The 20,220-nt window shown below is 43.4% G+C and overlaps 1 protein-coding gene across 2 annotated transcripts in view; it reads left to right on the plus strand.

Annotated features, from left to right (window-relative positions):
- Positions 1–20,220, plus strand: part of ACVR2A (activin A receptor type 2A) — a 61,822-nt gene that overhangs the window by 25,827 nt on the left and 15,775 nt on the right. The window contains exons 2-5 of one of the 2 annotated variants that reach the window (XM_013189235.3): positions 6,795–7,002; positions 9,125–9,234; positions 10,611–10,765; positions 18,346–18,369. In XM_013189235.3, coding sequence (XP_013044689.1) covers positions 6,795–7,002; positions 9,125–9,234; positions 10,611–10,765; positions 18,346–18,369 — 497 coding nt within the window. The remainder of the gene's footprint in view (positions 1–6,794; positions 7,003–9,124; positions 9,235–10,610; positions 10,766–18,345; positions 18,370–20,220) is intronic. The other variant, XM_013189236.3, reaches the window with a different exon arrangement.

Here is a 20,220-nt window from a genome sequence, read left to right on the forward strand (position 1 = left end):
TAACGCTGCAGTTTGACATTTATTTAAGTTTAGTGGCTGAAGGAAGGAATTACTTCCAGTCGCTTGTGCCAGTTCAGCTGTTCGGGAGGCTGTACAGCAGAGTCTGCTTTTTCTGATTCCACTACAACTAAGAAATGTATTTCAGACTGTGCTCTTGTATTATACCAGGTACCGTGAGCTACCGATGGGATTTGGCTGTGATGCATGCAATCCTAAAAGGCTTCTGAGGGAGTAGCAAACAGAAACATTGATAGGATACAAGTCTTGGGAAGTGTTTCATCGCAAATAGTGATTGTGGGCAGCCTGTTCGAGGAAGATGAGCTTGGAAAGGCCTTGTGTTGTGATGAGGTGGTGAAATGAAAAGGAGGATGAGAAGGAAAATACAGGAGAAACCCGTATCATCGACTGTGTGAAATGAGGACTGAAGCTGATTCTCCATAAATACGTTGGGAGACATGAAATAATGAGGAGGAATAAAGAAGGGTTTCTAGCTCTGGTGAACCACTAAGGGCTTGAATTTTCCAGTACTGGACCCTGCCTTTTCCCCACCACCCTGCTGCTTGCGTGCGTGTCGGAGGTACTGCCTCCCGTGTTTGCACAGGTGCGCAGCCTGCCTTCCTGCCGATCGGCTGCCGTCTGGACACAGCTGTGCCGGTCTGGGGCTGCTGGCCTCCACGCGCTGCTCCTCGGCTGCTGGCCGAGCCTGGCCGGAGCTCGGCAGGCTGGGAGGTCTCTGGAGCAGGCGTAAGCAAAAGAACATGGCTGATAGTGTAAAAAAAATAAATAAATAAATGTAAGGCTCTGCGTGGAAACGGTACCACAAGCGTGTTGGCAGTGGGAAAGCATCCCTGGCTGCGTCCCGACCTTCAGCTGGAGACACCTGTGGGTGGTAGCACCCGAACCAACAGGGTGCGCCTCAGCCCCAGGTGGTCACTGCTCTAACCTCAAGTACAAAGTTGAGTTTTTACGTGAGGTTTTTTATCCGTTCAAACCTGCATACAGTATGGGAAGGGACCCCTTAAAGCCAGCCCCATCCCTTCCATGCGTGGCACGTTCCTTTTTCTCACTTGTAAACCGGGGCTGAGTCCGAAGAGCTTTTCCTTTGAGGGCAGCTCCTGTGGTTAGTTCCTAGGGACTGCTCGTGGGTGTGTTTGGGGGGCTGTGCCAAGGGAAGGAGTGTTTGTCCCTGATCTGTTTTTTTTCAGCCTCTGAATCTTGTGGATTTAAACTTCTGAGTGCTGTGCCCAGTGTCATTCTTTGATAGTTTTTTTTTTTTATCAGCTTATAATACCTTCTGGGTTGTTTGGGGGGAGGACCGTTTGACTGGGGATGTCTGTGCCAGCTACCAGCGTGGATGAGGTGAGTCTGGTCCCAAAGCCACACTTCAAAAACCCAAACAGCTCGCAGAGTCTTTCAAGCCTTTTCTCCCCTACAGAATCGTTAGAGGGTAGATGAGAGGGCTTTTCTGTTTTGTGCTGCTCGTACCTTGCGGTGACAGGAGCGGCATGTTTGAACTTGAAAACATCAGCCTCTGTTTTGGTGTGTTCCCTTGAAGTCAAGAGAAGTGCTACTTTTCACACTTCTTAACTTGAAATTTCTAGAGATTCCCAGAGGATGTCGGTCTTTGTGTCGGTGAGGCTGCAGGTGCTATAGACACCAGTGGTGTCCCTTGAGCAGCCATCGCTGGCACCTCGAACGCTACCTGAAGAACAGAGGTGTTGCCTGGGCTTGGACACCGCAGCTTTTCTTCTCCGCTTCCTTACATCAAGTCCTAAGTAAGGGATTCGGAAGCACAGGGCAGAAAACAGAAGTTCTCTCCAAAGTCCTGGTACGACTTCCTAATATTTTCTAATAGTAGGTCTGGCTGCTTGGAGGAACACATGGCAGAAGTAAGTTCAGCTTTTTTTTTTCCCTTTGAGTAAGAGCCTAGAGAGCTTCGGGTACCTCTGTTACACCTCCTGCAGCAGATTTGCGGGTACAGTGCGTTACAGCAGCTGCCCTGTAATCCCCTCTCCTTTAGGGACGCACGTGGAGACCTGCCTTCAGGTGGCTCTGGGGGCTCTCCCAAGTGAGCCTAGAGGTTCCTCACCTTCACTTGCATCTTTTCCTTGGACCGCGGCTTCACCCGTAAGAGAGGCTTTCTATTAGTTCTGCCGCCTTTCCTAAATCCCAGGTCTCTGAGAGCTGCAGCTCTTTGTTTAAATTAACCGAAAGGTTAATAGCCTCTCCGAAACACTCCGCTGGAAGAGTCAGCAGTGAGCTCGCTTCTGTGGATGCAGAGGTTCCTTCAGCACGGCTACTTACTGGGGCTTGAACGTCGAAAGGTCAAGTGGCTGGTTCTGCGCGGGGATCGACAAGCGAAGAGTTCCTCCTGACTGGGATGTTCAGCATGGTTAAGGTCACCTCGGCTACGGATTCCCAAACCTTAATCCTTTCCTCTGATCCTATCTCAGTTCGCATTGTTGTGGTCACCTGCGGGTAGTCCTCAGCTCTGCCAACCCTTTCCTACTAGAACAATGCTGAGCCTGGAAATAGTGAGTGAAACTTCACTGTAAAACTGAAGTGTTCAGGAAAAAAACCGATCTGAAGTCTGATGGGTTTCTGTGCTGAGGTGCAGCACTTCGGGGAGCAATGCAGAAACACCACCAGTAACTTTCTGATAACTGCAACCCAGGCGTGGTAGAATGTGGTGAAAAGGAGGAGGTTGAAGAAAAATTCTTGCCTGAAAAGATCTGGCATCTTCTGTCCAAGGCAGCATGGCAGCAGGTCAGGTGGCCGGTTACTTTCCTGGCTTGTTTATCTTTTTCCTGATCGTTGCCCTGCTGAAGTTAATTGCTGCTGTGCGTGGAGTTAATGAATGTACTTTGGCACAGCTTATAGAAGTTAGTCTGACCTGCGAGCGTTGAGAACAACGGCGATAATAGGTGTAATGCTTGTGCAAAGGAGCCACAAAATATTTTTGGGGCATCTCATCGAGCGTAAGGAGGACAGAGCAGATCGTCTGCATTGTAACTCAGTTTGCTGTGTTAGGTTGAAAATAACCTCTTTATTTTTCCGCTGAGAAACGTTGCCTTGGGTGTTATCAGAAGTACAGCGTGATAAAAACTTGCTTCCTGGTTGCGGACACATCAAAGCGGGCCCTTGGTCACGCTGCTCTGTAGTCTGGTCCCAGCTGTCTGTGGGTCTAGAGGGCATTCGTGAGATGGCTGTGGAAACAACTAGAATAATGCATGCGGACAGGTACTTGACGAGGTACCTGTACAGTAACCCAAGTCATCTCAGGATGCTGTCTCTGGCTGCATTAGGTTTTCTGCCCTTTTTTAATTCGCCCGGAACGCTGCTGCACCCCAGCTCTGTGGTGCTGCTGGCCGTCCTGCTGAGCTCGTGGTGCACCTCCACGACGAGTTCAGATTCACCTCAAACATAGCCCGTAACACATAGTAAATAACCTTCCTACAGTAAGTATAGGTCAACTCTTCCCTTTTTTCATACACCAGGTTCTCCAGTGAGCAGTCCCAAGAAATTCCTTCTCTCTCACACGGGTATTCCTGCATATAAATCCTTACCAGCAGTGTCGTTAGTGCTTACAGTAGAATCACCTGCAAGTACGGCATAATTAATGGATTTAGCCAGGTCACACAGCCATGAGATAGAGGTGGGATTACTCTTTCCAGACTGCACCGTTGCCATTTCCATGTTGGCCTTGGGTAGGTGCACCACAGGAGTACTAGATGGAAAACAAATTTCCAGTTCTGTCCACAAACCGGTGATAATTTCTTTCAGGAATTCATACAGTCCTGCTTGAAAAAATGGAAGTCAGTCCTTCCAGTCCCTACAAAGGTGAAATTTTCCAGACTGCTCCTGTACGCTCTAATAAAGTTGTTTTCTGTACCGCTGACAATTCCAGTGTATCCTCTATTAACAGCAGTTCAGAAGTTCACTACCCAACGCTGGTTCTTTTTTCTTCCTGCAGCTGATGTGTTTGGACACAAGTGTCCATTGGCACAGCAGCATGCGAACTGCACTGTAACGATGTTCAATATATTCTTTTAACATACTGAAACTAAACTCTAATGTATCTGAATATTCTTTTTTTTAATGTTTTTTCCTCTCACAAGCTTTCAGGCTTTAAGTTCAGCCTGTAAGATCATCCTAGAGCTCTGCTCATGGCTTCGTCCATTTTGAGGTGCAGTAAGAGATTTCCCAAGGACCTGACAATTTCATGAGAAAACAATTTTTCAGTGCTCAGGATGGGCCCAGGAGTTTCCTTATGGGCACACTGGGCCTCAGCTGGGACCCGAAGAGGTTTGCTTCTGATCTCAGCGCCAGCTGCCCTTCTCCTCCAGGAGCTGGTTCCTGCAGAGGGGCGGCAGGGCTGTTACAAGCAGATGCTTTCCTTGCACTGTGGTCGCAGGGCTGCCTTCTTTGTGTCATTTCTCCTCCTCTTCCCTTGCTTTCACCTTGTTCCCGCTTCTCTACTTTGAATGATAAGTCAGGAGTGCCCTAGCGTGTCCGTACATCCCTGCAGTGTGTTGCAAACGGCCACAAAGCCCCTGGAGAAGGCGCTCTGGTTAGGCACACCGGTCAGATCCCAAGTCACTAACCTAGTGCCTCAGTTGCAGGTCAGTCAGATTGAACCAATTCACAGCATTAAGAAATAAGAAAACCTGGCTGTAGAGAAGACATGGAAGGAAAATACTTGCGCAAAGTTAATTTTACTGCAGTTTCAGGATTTCATCAAATTCAGCTTGTCCGTGGTCCTTCCGAGCAAGGCTTGGCAACGGAAGAAAAGGAATGGCACGTATGAGATACATCCAGGACTTCTGCTTTATTGCACTGACAGAACCAAATTGTTCAATCTGTTGCCTCATCTGTTTCTTGCCATAGCAGGGAGTTGTAAAGGTCAGGCGGTTGCAGCACAAAGAACGTAATAGTTCGCATGCTGCATCTCGCGGTGTCACCAGCTGGCTAGCGCGCTTCTCCCGTCGAACATCCAGGCTCTGTCCCAAAAAGCATAAGCAGCATCCTCTGCCTATTTTGGGAACGTGTCAAAGTCAGAACTTGGTGAAGGTGGAAATGTGGAACGCCTGGGAGAAAGGTGGTGCTGGGGAGAGCTGGGCACCAAGGGCTTCGTCTTGGGGTCGGGGCTGCAGCCGCCCTGTCCTGCAGGGCACGGGGAAGGGGTGAGTTTGGTGCAGCTACAGGGTGATGGCCGGGTATCCAGCTTGTTTTGAGTATGTGTGATGAGGTGAGGAGAGGTACAGGTAAACGTGCGTGGATCTGACTGACTGACACTGCTGTGGAGAACATCTGGTAACATCAGATCTTCAGTAACTGCCCGTCTGGATGGTGCCAGCAGAGTAAACGTGCCTTGTCAGCTTCTGGCCGTGCCTCGGTTTTGAGCTCTGACTCTGTAGCTCCTCTGTAGCCTTCTCTGTTTTTCTATGTTTTTCAATACATTAAATGTTGAAGTTTGGACGAAGATTAATGACACCTTCTTGGCAGTGTTTGCAAGATAAAAACAGAAATAAAAGCCAGTTGTTGTCTCAGCTAAGTGCATCGGTGCTTTCAGATACATGCAAATGCAGTATCCACTGGAAACGTCTCAAACTGTAAGCTGTCAGCTCTCTGTTACCTGGTTATCTGTGGGTGCTTTTACATCCTGGCAGCCCTGTACCTTTGCAGAAACCAGGGTGGTGCTTCAGATCACCATAAAATGACGAGGTTAGCTCCACTTAGAGGTGCCTCGGTCTGTTAATGCTTTGATTTTTATGGTAGGCTGTCAGTAGGCATCATGGGATCCATTATACTGGTAATTTAAAAGACAAACTTCAATCAGAAGTGCAGAAATGTTTATTTTTAAGAAAACTAGGGTGGTAGGAAAAAAAATAACCACCTGCTGTTAAGAGAAGTTACCGGTGTGCTAGCCCCTTCAGGGCACCGTGTGTTTCGCACAGGCTCCCCCAGCACTTCAGCCTCGAAACCTTCCTGGCTTTTATTGCCCTCGGTGGCTGATCCCGCTGCACCCAGGGCACGTGCTGTGGGACGGGAGAGGGGGAGGAAGGGCTTGGATGTTGGGTCGTGGCAAAGTCCCAATGCCTGCCGCCTTGCAGCCAGTGCGCTGGGTGGGACCGCGCAGCAAAAGCCAGCTCTGCCCGTAGAGGTGAGGGGCCGCTGCCTCCCACCTGCTGGTTTCACTTCCATGGCTCACTTGGCAAATCTTCGTGAGATAGAAGATGGAGCTTTAGCACAGTGCTTCTTGTACTTCAGGGCCCTGGGGGAAGAAGCTACGTTGCAGAGGAAAGCTGGGGGAAAGAATGGTGGTGGTGGAGAACTTCAGTCACCAGTCGGGGTTAGGTTCCTAAGACATACGCGCTCCGTTTTGGCATGTGTAACAACATAAGGGGGGAAAAAAAGCCTTTTGGTAAATTCGGTTAGCTAATACTTCTTGTTTGGCTAGTAGTATACCTATAGCTCTGCTGTTCAGTACGTTCAGACTTCTCTGCTGTTGCTCTTCAGGGAAAAGCGTTGCCGTAACTTGTTCTTTGTTTCCTCAAATCTTGATAACGTGCCCAAGTCAGCGTTTGACTTAACAGAAGATCTTTGGTTTATGTTTCAAAACTTAGCTGGAATGCGTGTGAGCTTTCAGCTCACTTTCTTTGGGTGGGGGAAGAGGGAAGAAGCTGTATCAATACAAGTGCTGTACGATACTCGGGTGTATCCCAGGTTTGACTGTTGGGGTGTGCCCCGTGCTCGGTGCTCTCTGACTGTGGTGTTCCTTTTGTTCCCCTAAGGTGCCATACTCGGCAGATCAGAAACACAAGAGTGTATCTACTACAACGCTAATTGGGAAAAAGATAAAACAAATCGCAGTGGCATTGAACCTTGTTATGGCGATAAAGATAAAAGACGACACTGTTTTGCTACGTGGAAGAATATTTCCGGATCAATTGAAATTGTGAAACAAGGCTGCTGGCTAGATGACATCAATTGTTATGACAGGTATGGAAGTTTTCCTAGAAACCTTAAGTTTACTTGTAAACATAACTCTTTTGCTTGTCCATAATTTATATCACCTCTGCCAGCAGTACCTGGGACAAAAGATGAGTACAGTAGCCTATAAATAGTTGTAATCTTGTTTTTAGCCACGTGTGCACACAATTTTCTTGCTCACGTAAGGACCCAAGTTCATCTAAGTAGTTTGAGTTGTTTACAGAGTAGCACGTGCTGCCTTCTCATATTTACTTGCTATGTACTAAAAATGGGTGTTTAATTTTTACTTGTTGAGGTCATTAATAATAGGTTTTTTTCCCAACAACTTGTTATTGTTGAATGATGCAAATATAGTTATTGAAACCACACTGCAGATATCTACAGTTCACTTTTCCAAAGTCTTTAGGAGAGTCAACGCATCGTGTGGGTTCCCTACCTGAACATGGAAGCATTTTGTGTATTTATTGTAAAGCTCACCTCAGTGACAGTTCTAAGAGGCACTGACTATTTTAAAATTCCAGTCATTTTTGTATAACAGATGGTCAAGCAAGTACCTGTGAGCATTAACAGCAGGACTTGAGTTTTGTTAGCTATTGGCTGAATAGAGGTCGTGACTCTTTTAAGAAATAGTATTACAGCTCTAAAGAAATAGTATTAATAGTTCTTTGAAGTGCTGTACTAACCTTTATTTGTCCAAAACAGCTTTTCTTTGGAAATGGGGAGAACTAAGAGAATTAAATAAATGCATAATAGATACCACTAAAACGTATTTGGAAATTATTTTTAGCCATATTTTGAAAAACTTTCCTGTTGTGTTTCTCAAATGTTGTATGAGTAGAAGAAATCATTGTAGACATTTCTACCAAATAAAAAGTTTTCCCACAGACTGGGATGTTTTCTCCCTTTACTGATAGTTTAAAGCTAGGTTGAATGGTACTTCTGATTATCTGTTTCTCAGAGAAGTAGCAAAGCATCTGCAAATTTGCTTGCACGGCATAATTGACATTCTGCTACGCTGGAAGACAAAGGGCAATTTCTGAAGAAATGTTATTTGTTACTACTAGTATCTAGGAACAGTAAGTCACCCAGGATGGGGAAAGTACTTTGATTATTTTACCATCTTCTTAGATGTAGCTTTGCAGAAGAAGTGGGAGTATTTACAATTCCTGAACTGATACTGTTTATGCTACATTTTGAACTTTTAGGATGGAAATTTTTCCAGTTGGAAACAGAATTAGGTTCTGTACCATTGTTGTCCCACTAGTCCCACATATAACATTGAACTTAAAAAAATGAGGCATTAAGTTCTCCCTTGAGCTAAGAAAATAAACTGGAAGAAGGAATAAAATGCAGGAAGGGCAGTAAGGAAATAGTTGAGCTTGTCTGGCTCTGAGACCTCATTAACTTGTCATAAGAACGCCTGCTGCCCTGTTTGTCTAAAATAGCCATTAAACAAAATCTTATCTTGGGAGTGGAGAGCAGTTTAGTAAACAGGGAGTTACAGTATGCTCAACTCCAAACTGCAGCAGATTACGAGTGCCAAAGAATAAATGTGTCATGGAAGTTGCAGCACAGTCTAACTGTAATAGCTGCTTCGGTAAAGTAACATTATTTTTAAAGAAGAATACAAAACTTTTTTGGAAATCTTTAGTGATAGATAAATTCCTCAATGATTTCTGCAGGAAAAATCTCAAATTCTTCTTTATCCGCTGTCAAGTTGTCTCCTTCTGTGCATGACTGCTGTTTTTTTTTTACTCTCCGTACTTTAGTAGTTCAGCTCATTAGTTAATACAACTCCTTACGTGCCATGAAGTCACTGTGTGGAACAAAACCTGCCCCTGAGCATAACGTATGCAGGGGAAATCAAACAATTTTAACTTTCTGTTGTTGATTTTCTTGAACTTTGTTTTGGAAATAGTAAAATGTGCTGTTTCAGTTTAAATATTAATGGTATTTCTTTGCAATATAAATTAATAAAATATTAATTTGTTTCTTCACATTAACTCTTATTAGGGTAGTATGCTATCCTGGATAATTTGCTGAAGTTCTCTTTAAATTGGAGCATATGTTTTCTCTTGAGCAAAATAGACAACATAAGATTAATAAGGTTTTTTATTATTATCTCTTATAGGAATGACTGCATAGAGAAAAAAGACAGCCCTGAAGTGTTCTTCTGTTGTTGTGAAGGCAACATGTGCAATGAACGCTTTTTCTATTTCCCAGAGATGGAGGTCACACAACGTAAGTAGGTCTTATGCATTTATGAAGAAACTGCATAACAGAATTCCAAAACGCTGAATATTGTACATATTCAGGAGCTGAGACTTCTCAGAATGTTCTGGTCAGTTTTCCCTGCTAGGAGGCCTCTGGTTCCTTTCCTGAATGACAGAGAGCTGTGTGCATCCATATATAGAACCTAGAAAATTACACGTTCGTTCCTTCAATTTTGAAAGCTCTCTATACTAGAAAAAGTAATTTAAATGGATAAAACGTACTTCAGCTGTTCTCTAGGGGTAAAAAGAAAGGATAATCTGAAATAATTGGACGTTTCAAGATACAGGAGTTATTGTCAAATCTTACCTTAATTGTGTAGTTAAGCTTCCGTAAGTGTTGATAAATTATTGGGCTATAAGCAGTGTTATCTTTATATGCATGTATAAGCCTGCACATGCTTCAGTATTTCTTTAAACTAATTGGACCTTTGAGTTTCCTGCATATCAACACAGTAACCTTTAAAAGGTGCGAAAGGATTTCTTCCCAAGTTACAAAGAAAAATCAGTTAGTCAGACTTGGCAAGTAATGGTACAAAATGATAACTAAAAAGATTATTAGGTTATTCTTCAGTATCTTTTTCCAGTCAGGAATCTAATCTCTGTTGGAAAACTGAATAATGGTAATAACTGGAGTGAAAACACCAAATGTCTTGTGTACCAAATAGCCAGAGGAAGTTGTGCTTGAATTTAAGTAACACTTCTTTGTCGGCCCATGACATACGCCTGTCAGGTTTGTCAGTGATACTGCTAACGCAATAATTGACATTCTGCATTGCTCTCATTAAACCTCGGTTGCCCCAGAGGTCTGTGGCTGCTCCTGCACCAGCCTTCCCCGAAACAGGGTTTCTCCAGAGCCCTTCCTGAGGTCCTTACAGAAGCAGCTACTGCTAGAGAATTTTTACTTTCAGCAAATCAACAGGGCATAGAAACATTGGCAGATTATTCTGGCCTGTGCTGCTTACTAATGACATCGTACTATTTACATTCTAAAGATTAAACCTCTGTATTGATCCTTTTTTCATTCATTAAATGGTGGCATTCTGGCAATCCTTCTGCAATACAAGCACGTCTCACCCACATTAGATAGAGTGAGGATAGAAGCACAAGAAAGATGTGCTGATACAGAAATCTGAGTTACCCCCATACTTTCAAAAATGTTATCTTTTAAATATGTATCTGTTTATTAGAGTATGCTGCTTAATCAAGTATTTCTAGCCTGTTGTGCTGATTGCAAGGGTTTTTAGTAATTCAGGATGACAGATGTTTCCAGAACTGGATCGGTTTTGTTTCTTAGAAGTTATGTCTTATGTTTTGTTTCATAAAAGGTATTTTTTCTTCTTTCAGCAACTTCCAACCCAGTTACACCGAAGCCACCTCTGTTCAATACCTTGCTATATTCATTGGTGCCTATAATGGGAATTGCAGTGATCGTGCTCTTTTCATTTTGGATGTACAGACATCACAAGCTAGCATATCCTCCTGTGCTTGTTCCAACCCAAGTAAGTTGCTGCTCTGTGATTTATTTTTCTGAATGGTACAGCCATGCCTGAGGCAGAGAGGGGAGAAGGCAGCATGCATTTGTCGGGTGGCTGAAGTCTTCTGTTACCTTCCTGCTTTAAAGGTGCGAATGCTTGCTGTCAGCAAAAGCAGAAAACAAAGCTTTTACTTTAACAGCCTTACGTCCTTAATTAATTGACCATTGTTGAATATGTGAGGAGCTACTAAATATTTGTACACATCTGTGGATTTTTTGGGGGGTGGGAGGGGGACACCAAAACCAGCAAACATCAGGTGGCAAAAGCGTCCTGCTCCCTGGGCACGAGGTGTGTACAGCTGCTCTCACGTACAGAGCCTGAGCTTTGCCTGATGCTTAGCCTAGGACAGAAATGAAGGAGAGAGGCTAATTCATAATGGCAGTTTGCAGTGGATAGGAAATAGCAACTAGGAAAAGCACAGCTGTGTTTGAAAAAAGCAAACAAACACAGAACTGAACTCCAGGTATCAGCTAAAGGGAATGTATAGAAAATCTTCAATTGAAACACTCACTCTTGTTCCTGTCATCTGTTTCCTCTTACTTGTCTGTGCATTTTCTGTTTTGTCTTAAAATGTGTTTCAGTTCTACCGGTGTTTCTGTTCTGCCTGGGAACTACCTTGAGATTGTTGTCTTGAAATTTGAAATGTAAACTGGCTGGGTGGCATCAAAACAACCTTCTCTGGCTGCGAATGCACAGTGCCTGCTGCCGTCAGGCTCCAGCTGATCCTGTAGAAGTAACTCAGAATTCCTTTTCTTGTATTCAGTTGTGGCTAGAGATTCAGTTGAGATTAGGAGGTTGTTTGTGAAGAGTTAAGACAACAAAATCCTCAGAACTGAAGTAGGAAAGATGAACAAAGTGCAGGAGTGGAAATGGAGAGAGAAACGACTTGCCCAGGGTCCCACAACACCGGGCTTTTTGGGGTCAGGTTTGAACTTGAGCTCTGGTCAGTGCAGTGACCACTCAGCTGGAATACATCCCCCTTTGGACAGTGACGATGCTGCTCAGGATTAAAGAAAACTCTTAACACTCGCTGGTTTTGGTAGCATTGCATTTAAAAGGGGTTACGTGGGTTAGACCTGTGCTGCCAGCTGCTCTGACATTTTCAGTGTTAGTGCTTGACTTCAGGGTGCTCGAGGAAGCGTTATTACCTGTGGTTGATACGTAAAATGGGTTTGGTTTCAGTTTCGTAGTAAGAGGTAAGAAAATCTGGGGGGAGGCGGTGGACATAACTACTGGACAAATGAAAAGAAGATAGTTCAGAGGAAAAAAAAAAAGTGTATTTCCTGACCTTGCAGAAAGCGTTGCAGATGCACCAGCTTCATGTAGATCCATTAGCATAACTCCTGCATCCATGTCAGCTTTTCTGTCTTTGGGGCTTTGTGTCATCCTAGCAGTCCTCATTGTAAGCTTAAATTCATAATTGCTAGTTGTGTGCATAATTTTAGTGGGTATTTCCTCTTCTAGACTTAAAGAAATTAAAGAAAGCAAGCACTGGATCAAGTGACTGAAAAGCAAATGTTACAATACTTGCTGTATGTCAAAACTTCAGTTCTGGTTTTCGTCCTTCTTTTCATTGTAGCTCTTTTCTTGCATGGTTTGTGTTCGGTACAGGAGTGGACACGTCATAAATTTTTAATAAATAGGGTAATAACCTGTTTGTTAATGCCTAGATTGTATCTGTTGGGATAAGTATATGTTGGTGCATGAGCTAGTTATGGTGTAATAACATTTTCTTATCTTGTGGTGAATAGGCATTAAGGCTTGATGTGGAAAGTCAGGAAAAGCTACTTCTGCCTGAAAAACTAAATGAAATTATTATGGAAATGGGACGTATAAATATTCTCCCATATGCAGCAGAGCAGTGTTTCCCACTTAAAATTTGATTACAGCTGATTTCAATGGGAGGCAGGGGAAGCAGGAAGAGAGGGAAGAGTATTAGTAATTTTATAACCATGGAATAAATATTTAAATATTTTAATATATTAAATATTAGGGCCTGAGTAGAGTCTGTAGGCAAATGGGTTCTTTGAAGTCTTGCTGTAGTGATTGATAGAATGGATTAATCAGATGTGGATCAATATTCACTAGAATGCACTGATTTCTGTATGAGATACTTAATAAAAGGTTATGTCATTTTACTCACCTTGTTCCTGGAAGGTGATGGGAGTGCTGAGGTGCAGTGTCCTGGCAGTAATTTTTCTTTCAGCAGAAATTAAAACAGATGAGAAATGGCAAAAGATAAAAATGAGGAAACCCTGAAGAATAAGAAATTTTGGAATAATTAGGAGAAGAAAGATGGAGTAAATAAAAACTTAATCTTTTAAGTCATGATACAGGGAAAGAAATTGGAAGATACATAAAAATAAAATGCTAGAAATGTTTGAAATGAAAGATAAAGGACAAACATCTGAGAAAATGCACACAACTTCATATTTTTTGAAAGGAAAACTTGGACGGTATGTGTATATAGCAGGCAGTTCCTGCACAAGCTGAGCGCAGTTCACAGCTATGTGGATTCCCATAATTCTGTATCCCCTCGGAAGGCACAGGTAATCAGTCTAATATCACGCAGTAGAAGTCATTCGAATATTTGGGTTAAGTTTGGAAAGCAGCAGCGATTCTTGCTTAATCCGTGCATGTTCCATCCCCGTTTTCTTTCAGGTGCTGGGTGGAGAGGTCGGGGCTTGGTAGCACCATGATGCTGCCCCCCGGTACCCGAGCGCCCCTCCAGCCCACATCCCTGCCGGTAGTTTCTGCCTTGCCTCCTGCTCGAGCCCAGTTAAAGCTGACTGTCAGGTTTTGCAAACATCTAGCACTCTTCAGATTGTTCAGTGAGTTATTAGCAAGTGTAGGTTCGCTAAATATGTGTGTGTTTATGTGAAACAGTTTGACAGAACTATTTAATCCCCTTAGTTAGGTTTGATCGTATCACGCGGCAACCATATATTCCATATGTCTGGTCAAATCTACCAGAATAATGGCTTAGCATTTAAAATATCTGGGTATATTTTTATTTAGAGTTACTCGTGCTCACTTAATTTCCATTACAAGCACTGAGTATGCAGAAGATGACACACTACGGTCTTTGTGGACAAAGGCTTCCACTCTCAAAATCAGGTGCACGTCGGTTTCCCCTGCAGCACCCTACAGACATTCCTGGTAGAAGTAAGGCTGTGGATGGCAGGGAGCTGATCTGCTATGCTCATTTCTTTTTTACATCTCTTGAGCTTGGGCCAGGGTTGTCAGTCAATGCTAATTGCTCCTGTAGTGTTACCACTCTGTCATCTGATAGATGGGACCATAACCTATTTTATAGCATAACTGACACAAGTAACACTTTGGTTTTTTTTAATCAGTTCGCAGAGCTGCGGCTCCCAACACTTTGCATCCGTAGTGTGCAAAGGCAAATTAACCTCTTGTACTTTCTGTGAAGTGCCCGAGTTATGAATATCTTACTGGATCGCAGAGTTGCTTTTTTTGTTTTGTGGTGTTTTTAAAATAAGAGTCATCTGTTGAGAGGGTTGAAAAAAGCTTTGCAGATTCACATAATGTCAGTTCTCTTAACCTATTTTTGTGCTTTCTTCTGAAACGTTTGAAACGACTTGGGTCAAAGATTGTTCGTGTGTTTAATCACTAAGCACAAGAAAGCCCTGATCCAGGCCTGTTTGGGGTTACCAGGAATTTAAAGGCTCCTAATGGACAGATCTATTTAAACATCTCCTTAAACTGCTGCTATGTGCTAAACAGTAGCATAAAAGCTTCTTGCTTCCATATGCATCCATTAAAGCAAGCTTGGTTCCTGGGAATTACCATTTCTTCCTCTCCTCCTCAGGGAGGAGGATCACACAGGACCACGTCTCGTGCTTTTAGCCCATATATCACTTCCTGTAGCTTTTCACCCACTACTCCCTATACTCAGCACTGTAGTCCTGTATGGTTTTTTTCCTTCGTATGTAACTTCATTGGTCCTGCTGATGGAGGGCATGTTGACTGTTCACAGTCATGTGCTAGATAAACCAGGAATTAGTCTTAACTGAAGCACATACATCAAACACAGAGAGATCATACCCCTGGTCTCAAAACTTCAAGCATCAAAAAGGCGCTCTGTGCAGTTACGGTTGATGGATGGTGGCTCCCATCCCCACCAGACCATGATACTCTTTCTTCGGCTCAACTCTTCCTGAGGACACCTAAATACAAATAGCCCTTTGTAGCTACATCATGACTTCGATATTTCAGTTTCAGCTGTAAGAAGTCAGAATTGAAAGCAGTTTCACATAACATGGGATGAATAGCAATGAAGGAGAAAAATCTGTAGCAGTGGCAGAAGCAAGACGTTCTGAACTGCCCGTAGTGCAACTGCACGGGTACCAGTGGAAAAATAAATTCTGTGCTGGAAACTAATAGGGCGGGAACATACGTACCTAACCATGCACTGCTCTTTGCAGCAGTTTTTGACTTCAGACATCTGGTGTAGGCCACTAAGCCTGTGCCAAGGTTTTTGGTAAGTGTGTGTGTAACTTGAACGATTTGTTTTAAAAAAATCATGAAAGTAGTTACTAATGGATAATTTTTTGTGGCTAGAGATTGGAAGTAGGAAGAATTTTTGTTTTTTTTGAAAGATAGGTGAAAACAGTTAGGGCTTGTGGCCAGCTCGGAAGGAGTTAAGGTTGGGTATGTATCAGTGGTTAATGAATCATTAACATACAATGAGTGGCAATGTTCGTATTAAAAAGGAAAAAGTGAATGAGCTCTAAATTTGGACTGCTGGAAGTGTGCATGACTTCACGTTCTGTAATGATGCATTTATATCCTCAGGACTAATAAGAATTTCTCCTAGCATCGATTCCAGTCAGCAGCTGGAATGACACAGGGGAAAGAGCTGGTGCCGTCGTTGGGTCCTGGTGCTGTGGTGCCCAGCTCTGGTGTGGTTCTTCAGCGGCGATGGTCTTTGTGCTAGGAACAGCCACGGAGGGCTGGAGCGCTGATTTCTGCAGGTGTGCGGCCACGTACTTGAGCTTCAGGAGCTTTTTAACCATTTTCCTTAAAGTCCAGTTTGCGGATCCTCAGATGTGCTCTCCTGAATGTTTGAGGCTGACATCTTTCAGGGAATCTTTTACATCGCTAGTAGGAGATTCACCCTTCACAAGGTGTACAAAAATAATGCATTTTACTTCGCATTCTCTGAAGAGATCAAGGGACTGTGAATGGACAGGCAGGTATCATGTTTTAGGCACTGGTTAGGAACAAGCGAATGAATCGGTGCAATACCTTTGAAATACAATAATTTTGAGCACCATGTTTATGAAGATCTGTGATACATTTAAAGTTCAGAATGGGTTTTCTGGATAGCCCAGATTTAGGGAGAGATCACACTGACAGTATTTTTTGTCCTAGGTCGTTACAAATTTTGCAGCCGTTTCCCTAACCCCAGATAAAACCTTTAGAAGTAGTTTTCAGGCAGTATAAACAGTAAGTTAGTGTGTTTACGTATGTTTGCGTTAGATGATGGCTATTTTGTGGGAATTACTCCCAGCTTTTATAAAAGAGTTGTGTTGATCCCTGAAATAAGTATATTGGCTTTCCTTAATAGCCAGACACTGCTTAACCTGTTGATACTTGGATTTCTAATGAAAAGCCTGGGATGGCGGTTTGTAGCCTGAAAGGAAGGGCAGCGATCTTAAAATTAGAAGGTCTGTGATATGCATACATCTCTTTTTGAAAATTATCGTGTGTGCCTGGTGTATTAGCGCTGGGGGGGAGCTGATCCCCTTCGGATCAGTGAGGGGACTGGAGCAGGACCCCAACTTCTCAGAGTTTCTGATTTGTGGTTTCCCATTATCACAGGAACAAGAAGTCTGTATTTTTTTTTTTTTTTACTTGTTTTTAAGGAATTTAATGAATTCTTAGTAAACGGAGAATATTAATAGCAAACAGACCTGTAAAATTATTCTAATACTTTTTTTTTTTTACAGCCTTAGGAACGAAGTTTTCTGAACAGCTGTTTCAGTGGTTTTAAGTTCCTCCAACAGTTCTTGTTTGTTCTGCTGCTGCTTCAGTAGCTCTGGGCACGCAGAGATGTACCTATCGCCCTGCTCAGCAGCCATTCCCCGCCGGGCTCCCAGGTTGAGCAACACTCCTGTTTTCCTTGGCTGCTCTTCCAGGCAAAGGAACACGGGAGGCTTGCAGGAGGAACCTCTGTGCTTGTGCGCTGTGGAGTTTGTGCTGCTGTGGCTTACTTCTGGGGGGGGGGGTTAAAGTACTCTCAGAGTGGCTGTCATTGTTCTGGAACCACCAGGTCACAGAATGGAAATCAGTTCAAGGTTTGGGGTTTTCTATGACTTCTGTTTCCCCTTCCAAAGATACTTGCAGGCTGGATGAGCGCTGCCAGAATCTGCCCCAGAGTCTTGGGCTGGGCGCTGGCCCCATCCCGGTGGCCCTGGCTGCCGGGGAGTCTGCTCAGTGCTCCGACAGCAAGCTGTAAATCCGACTGCAACCAGCCTAGCCTTCAACAACTACTTCAGCCCTTCTATTATTAATTATTCAGATAACGCTAAGTGTGTGCTAGACGGTTCTCAAGCGCAGAGAGAAGGCTGCTGGCTCTGCGCTGTCGAATCCTAAGAACGTAAAGACAAAGGGGTGAGGAAAGGGATGATTGCCATTATGTGGCAGCTGAGCGCTTCAAGCGCCTGAATTTCCTGCTGTTGCACCAGCTATCTGATCGAATTATAAAAGACAATGGCTGAGGCAGAAGTACGGAGAAGCAGTGCAGGTGTCTGAGCTGCCCTGCTTTGAAGCAGCACGAACAGGCTCGTCTCATAGAAATGTGTTTTAAGTTTCAGCAGTTGTGCTCTGGGACTCATATTCGAGTAATAGATCTCACTTGACAGTCTGTAAATTCGTGATTTGGGTGAAATAGTCTTAAATACTGTAATCGTACGTATGCTGGATATAGTGTGTAAGTTCACTTGTTCTAGTTCCAGCTCAAGCATGCCAGATTTATCGATGAAATTGAGCACTGAAGATCCAATATATGAAGACCTATTTGTTTGTGACGTTTAGTTGTAACTCAGACGCTTAAAAGTTTTCATTTTCCACAGCTAGTTACTAAATACTCTATAGTCTTAACTTAAAAAATACAACGCTGCCCTCTGCTGTACAGTGGTGAGCATAACGAGATGCCTTTGCACAACTTGTGTACGTATAACATTCTGCATGTGTTTGTATACTGCTTTGTACTAATGTGACTGTTTAGGCACCTATAATGGACGAGTCAGTTTTTAATTATCAATGATCAATTCAGCTAATGGTCTGTATTAAAATCTTTATTTTTGCCCATTTTTCTTTGCTAACATATCAATGACTTTTTTATTTATTTTAAATGATCTGTTATTAGCACGGAAAGTATTGCTATCCCCATGACTATTTTTGTTGTTGATTCGCAAGCAATTTATTTGGTCTCTTTTCTTATAAGCTGTTTTTTCATCCCATTCTTGATCTAAACAGTAATTTCTTTTGCCTGTGTTTTTTCCCCTCTCTACAAGCACGCCTTTCATATAATGATTGAGGTAAGATGCATTGATGTTTGTTCATGGTTATGGAACTTTCTGTGGACTTGTAAGAAGTTGTTTTGGTATGAATTCCGTTCTTCCAATAATGTGGACCAGAAATTTGTCAGCATGCGGGGTTTGAAAATGCAGCTGTAGTCTTTTCTTAAAGTTGACTACAATTTCTCAGGCTGTGGAGCTGCGTCTGCAGGGATTGATGAAGAAATCCGCCAGGCATCGCTGGTTTGTGGTTCTTCAGCTACAAACGAGCTCAGAGCAGCCGGTGTCACTCCCACCCTCGTGCTGCATCGCATGAGCAGGGGCAGGGGCCCTCCCATGTAGGTGATGGCCCCGAAGGCAGCAGCGTGTCCTGCCCGGCTCCCTCCTGTCTGAGAAACACTCCCTGGAGAGAAGGGCTCTTCTTCTTCTTAAGTCTCTGCCGTGACCTTCTCACTGGCCAGGAGTGGTTTTTACTTCTGTTAGGTTACTGATTCTTCGCCTGAAACTACAAGTAACTGAGAACTGTTCGTTCAGAAACTGGTCATTACTGGTAGGCTTTTTACATAAATACTGAAAAAGTCGAGATTTGAGTTGCGGTATGAATGCTCAGGTTTTTGTTGTCTCTATGTTGTCCATGTTGGTTTCTAATTAATAGCTGGGATGCTTTGTAACTGTAATTTAGAAGACAATAGAATGTTGCTCTGTCAATATTCAGAGTATCCTGCACCTGTAAAGAGTTGTCAGAGGGCTTTCTATTCCCATTGCTGTCTTGCTTCAAGTGACTTAATTTCTATTAGGGAAGAAGCATTCTGACTACAAGCAACTACCTTGTTTTATATTAATTAGGGGAGTATGTAATGTATGTACTGAGAAATACAGGGGAATTTGTGGGGCAAATGAGAGAAGAATTGTCACCATTCAGAGAAAAACGGAATTAAAGGTTGAAAGTTGGATACATGTCATAGAGTCAATTTTAGACTAGATTACAGAATTTACAAATTCTGACCCCTTTTATTCTTGTCTCAACTTCACCCATCATCTGATTGAAAATGAACCAAGCCCAAACTTGAAAGGGAGGAGCATGACCTTTAAAGGGGAACTCGTTGCCCATATTCACTGTATAAACTGTAGTATAAATGTAACCAAGGGGAAACAAAGCAAAATCTAACAAAGAGAACTTGCATGGGCTCTGGAAGTTTTAAGGACTTGCTTATATTTTGGAGTCAGGAAAAGGAAACGTGTCTGCGTACAACCCCATTTGGATAATCAGTCCCTTTATATGGGATAAATCGCCTGATTCAATTGCCGTATGAGAGAAATGGCTGGAGGTGAACTCAGGTGTTGGCGGCCTGTGTTGGGGCAGTCTCTGGACGCCCTGTCCCATTTAGCACATCCTTAATGGAAGCGTGGTTTCACAGTTAAGCTTCTCTCTGAGCTTGACAACCATTCTTGAGTCACAGAGGGAAACCTGTTAAGATACCATTCTTAAACTTTAATCATTATTTTTTCCTTTGTTTAAAAAAAAAAATCTGGCACGTGATCTACAGCTGCCTGCAACTCCCACCTGTAAAAATCAGAACCAAAAAGTTTGACCTTCAAACGCCGTACAGTGTGGCACAGCGCAGCGAGGTGTGCGTGGTTTTGAGATCGCCATATGACCTGAATTTATGATTTTAATGGCCAGAGGCTTTGAGCTACAGGAAGAAGAAAGCGTAGCGGCCTCTTCTGCATCCTGAGGCTGTTTTTATCTGGCAGAGGATCGCTCAGTGGTGCTCACCATGCCACTTGCCTATGGTGAACGGGGACCTTTGGCTCGCCACTCTCGAAGAGAGTCCTGCTTCCCTCTGCCTTCCAGAGCTTCTTCTATTAACG

The sequence above is a fragment of the Anser cygnoides genome, chromosome 6, assembly GCF_040182565.1.
Source record: "Anser cygnoides isolate HZ-2024a breed goose chromosome 6, Taihu_goose_T2T_genome, whole genome shotgun sequence".
In the NCBI taxonomy this organism is placed as follows: Eukaryota; Metazoa; Chordata; class Aves; order Anseriformes; family Anatidae; genus Anser; species Anser cygnoides.